Source organism: Rattus norvegicus, chromosome 3, assembly GCF_021556685.1.
Source record: "Rattus norvegicus strain SHRSP/BbbUtx chromosome 3, alternate assembly SHRSP_T2T, whole genome shotgun sequence".
In the NCBI taxonomy this organism is placed as follows: domain Eukaryota; kingdom Metazoa; phylum Chordata; class Mammalia; order Rodentia; family Muridae; genus Rattus; species Rattus norvegicus.
In genome coordinates, this window is record NC_141536.1 from 71311389 (window position 1) to 71315503 (window position 4115).

The 4115-nt window shown below is 31.5% G+C and overlaps 1 protein-coding gene across 1 annotated transcript; it reads right to left on the bottom strand.

Annotated features, from left to right (window-relative positions):
* Positions 1-2552: 2552 nt before the first annotated feature.
* Positions 2553-3497, bottom strand: Or8h9 (olfactory receptor family 8 subfamily H member 9). The gene is given in 1 exon segment (NM_001000674.1): positions 2553-3497. A coding segment is annotated over 1 exon segment (945 nt).
* Between the last annotated feature and the right edge of the window lie 618 nt (positions 3498-4115).

Genomic DNA, 4115 nt, shown 5'->3' on the forward strand with positions numbered 1-4115 from the left:
TGAATAAAGGTGTCTTAATATTCCAAAAAAAATCTAATGTTCTCATTGACTTTATTTCTTTAATTTCCCTGCATGCATGTAATAGGTGAGATGCATTGGCTGATTCTGAACTTCTGCCAAACAATGTAAAATATGTAAAGCTCTTCCACCACACTAATGGCTTTATATTTTATAACAGACAAAGGAAACTGGATAATCTTCAGTCTTCAAAACACATAGGTTAAAGACTGGCAATGCCCCTTTAAATGATTTCTTGCTTGTCTTCTTATCCCAGTAATGGTAAACATGCCTTATTTCCTAACTACTTATTGATTAGGATTTGTACTGGTTGCGGTTGTAATTGTGTCACATTTTCTATGTTGCAGATGCTACTTACTCTCATAACACATCTCTGGGTTATACCTCTGGGTTATACATGTGTTCTGCCTTTTACCATCTATAAAGTGTTACCATAGCCGTTTAGATAGAACCTCTTTAAAGCAATTTAACTTCCACACTCTGGACATTTTCCTTTTTGTCAATTTTCAGAAGTTGCCCTAAGCCTTTAAAAGTTCTATGGATGAGCTATGAAAGGGAAAATAATGGAGCACTCAACTCATCTGCTCTCTTTCAGTTCTGAGCATATTTCTAGGATTAAGAAAATTGGATTGAATTGTGGCTCTCTCTAATAACACAAGACAGGTACCATGACCAATGTGGTTGTATTCTAGTACCATGAGGACATAAAGTTTCATTCTGCATAAAAATACAATCTTTGGTAGGAAAAAGAAAAGGAAAGGATTAATTGCAAGTGAGAGGAAAATTTAGTGATAAAGGAAAAATGACAGTAAGATTCAAAATAAGTGATGTATAATCTGCAGTGCTTAATTGGCAAACTCTAGAGACCACTGGGTATCCATGAATTAGGTTAAATTTTTTTAGCTATAAATTATACCTCACTTATATTGCATTTGTGCTTCCCTGTTTGTGATCATCTAAGCCAATCATTAACATGTGGATATTCATATAGAATGAGAAGCCTCCAATTACTATTATTCCCCTGTAAGAAAATATTTATTACATGTAACCAAATATATATGCCATGTCAATTTTATGTAAAAAAAATCTCTTAACTAAATGTAATAAAAGGTATATCAATCATTGTATTATATTTTTGCAATTTTCAGATTTTTCAATTTAAAAATTTTTCTTTCACACACACACAGAAAAGTATGCATATACATATACATATATCTGATTGTCTTCAATTGAAGTTATGTCATGATAGCTAGATTGGGTAATACATTGGAGTTTTGTAGGTTTACAATTGTGTATTAAATTTAAGGCAATATATCTCCTCTTCCTGACTTTATCAGAAGCAAATTCTTCAACAGTGAAGTATAGGACTCTCTTGGCAATTCCTTTCTTCACGCCTGGAGTTTGCCAGGATCATTCAATGACAGACCCAGCACAGATATCCACTGTTGGTTCTATTTTGTGATATCACAAATTGTATTTTATCTATTAAATTTCATTTCACAGATCTCAAATCTCAAATTTTTCTTTTAAATAAATAAAATTTAATCAGATCAAGGACAATGAGCAAGGAAACATTTGCTATTTATCAAAATGATTTGGTTTACAAAACACCAGTATAATATACAGAAGTATATTGGATTAATCAAATTTCTGACTTGATAAATTTAGAATATATCATATTCGAACAATGCAAGATGAGAATCGTGCACTGATTACATATTTACTGACAATGTGAATTACCTAAGAGATTACAAACAATCATATAAAATTGCATGTGACTTTACAATAGTTCATCAATCACATAAATGAATGAAAGAGATGAAGCAAAGTATGGAGACAGTAGCAAGAACTTTATGTCTTTGTCATACAAGTGTATATATTCATATTATTTGATGAGGACCATGATCTAGAATGTCAATAATTATTACAGAATAACTATATATGTTAAAATGTTATTTTTAGTTGCAAATATTTGACTACAACTTAATTCTATTTTAATAACTTAGTTTTAATAAAAACTTAAGAAGTACTAAATATTTTTTCAGATAATTATGTTTGATTAATTAGCATAACTGAAAGTAATTTCCAAAAAATCAATCAGTATCCTTCATATAGAAGCAATGTTTGTTCCATGTAAAGCAATATGCATTAATATATGGCAAGAATGTAAGTTTTGCAATATTAACTGATGAGATTTATTATTATTTTCTCAAATGGTTTTACACATTATCTTATCACACTGTTCTATAATACTTATTCTCTGTTGATGGAGAAATGGAGATTAAAACCCTGTGAATTTTGTTATTTTGTAATATAAGAGGATCCTGACTGACATAGTGGTCACTTTAATCATAATTAAATGGATATTTTATTATGTGGACTATACAGATTCATTTATAATAATTTCAATTTTGTTTTGTGTAATGAAGACTTACCAAATATAAGAAGATGCAAGTGTTTTTTTATTTTTAAGGTAGAGAAGCCAAGTGTATAATACAAACAAAGGAACATCAACCTTTGCCATAATTGTTACCTTAGTAGTTCAGAACTTTCTCTCCTTTCCTTATAATTCTACCAATAGCACATTTTACTTCTTTGTTTCTGAGACTATAAATGAGTGGGTTCAGCATGGGAATCACAATAGTATAGAAAACAGAAGCCACTTGATCCTTACCCAAGGAGAAAGACTTATTTGATTTTAAATGAGTGAAGATCATGGTACCATAAAATATGGTAACTGCCAGAATATGAGAAGCACAAGTTGAGAAGGCCTTTTGCTTTCCTGAGGTGGAATTGATCTTCAAAATAGTAGAGAAAATTGACACATAAGATGCAGATATTGTGATAAGGGACAGCAGTAGAGTGGAACCAGCAAAGATAAATATAATGGATTCAATGTCATGTGTGTTGCTGCATGAGAGGGCTATAAGTGGGGATGTGTCACAGAAAAAGTCATGGATGACATTGGAGTTGCAGAAATCCAGTGTACCCATGCACAACATATTGACTGTGGAATCTACAGCTCCAAACACATATGACAGAGTAAGGAGGGTACTGCAGAATCTGTTGGACATAATGACTGAATAATGTAGAGGACTACAGATGGCTACATACCTATCATAAGCCATTGAGGACAGAAGGAAACACTCAGTAGCTGCCAAAAGAACAAAAAAGTACATTTGGGTGAAGCAGCCCACGAAGGAAATGTTCTTAGTGGAAGTCATCAGGTTTTCTAAAGTTTTAGGTGTAATGACAGTTGAGTAAGTGAGGTCAAGGAAAGACAAGTGGGTGAGGAAAAAGTACATGGGAGTGTGAAGCTGAACATCTAGACGAATGATAAGTATCATGCCTACGTTCCCTAACACAGTGAGCATGTATATCAGGAGAAACAGCACAGAGAGGACCAGCTGGACCTCCTTGGAATCTGTCAGCCCCATGAGGATGAAATCAAGTTTATTTGTATAATTCCAGGTATTCATTGTGAACTACCCTAAAATGAAATTAAAATGACACTTAGGTCAAGTAAATCTCAATAAGATATTTTATGCATATTTCTCACCTTCATAATTAATTTACATTCTCATAAAGCAGATATTACTTCTGCAGAGTTACTAAAATCTAATGTCAAGTATGACACTTGATTATTATGTAATAATGATCATAGGTTGCTTTATATTTTCAATAGAACTTACCATAACATTTAAAAGAGAAACAAGGTACAGAAATATTAAGTTGCTATTGAGGACTCATTTCCAAAGCTTCCTGATTATATGTGTACATAATATTACTGCAGAGCATATTTAAGATTCTGTATTACTCTTTCAAAGTAGCTTTTGAAACTTAATCAATACTCTTACTATACAAAATGAAATTTAGAAAATCATTTTAATGTATCATTTTTTCTTTTTCTTCAAATATGATTTATTCTAATTAAAAAATAAATCTCATTTTTCACAGAAGTCTCATTGGCTCCATTAAAATTATGCCTATTCATGAAAAAGAAATATTCTCATGCCCCAACAATTCATAGTCAAAGATCTTCTAAAAATGGCACTTTCAAAATATTATAATGACTTTAAGAATCTCTTGTCATTAAG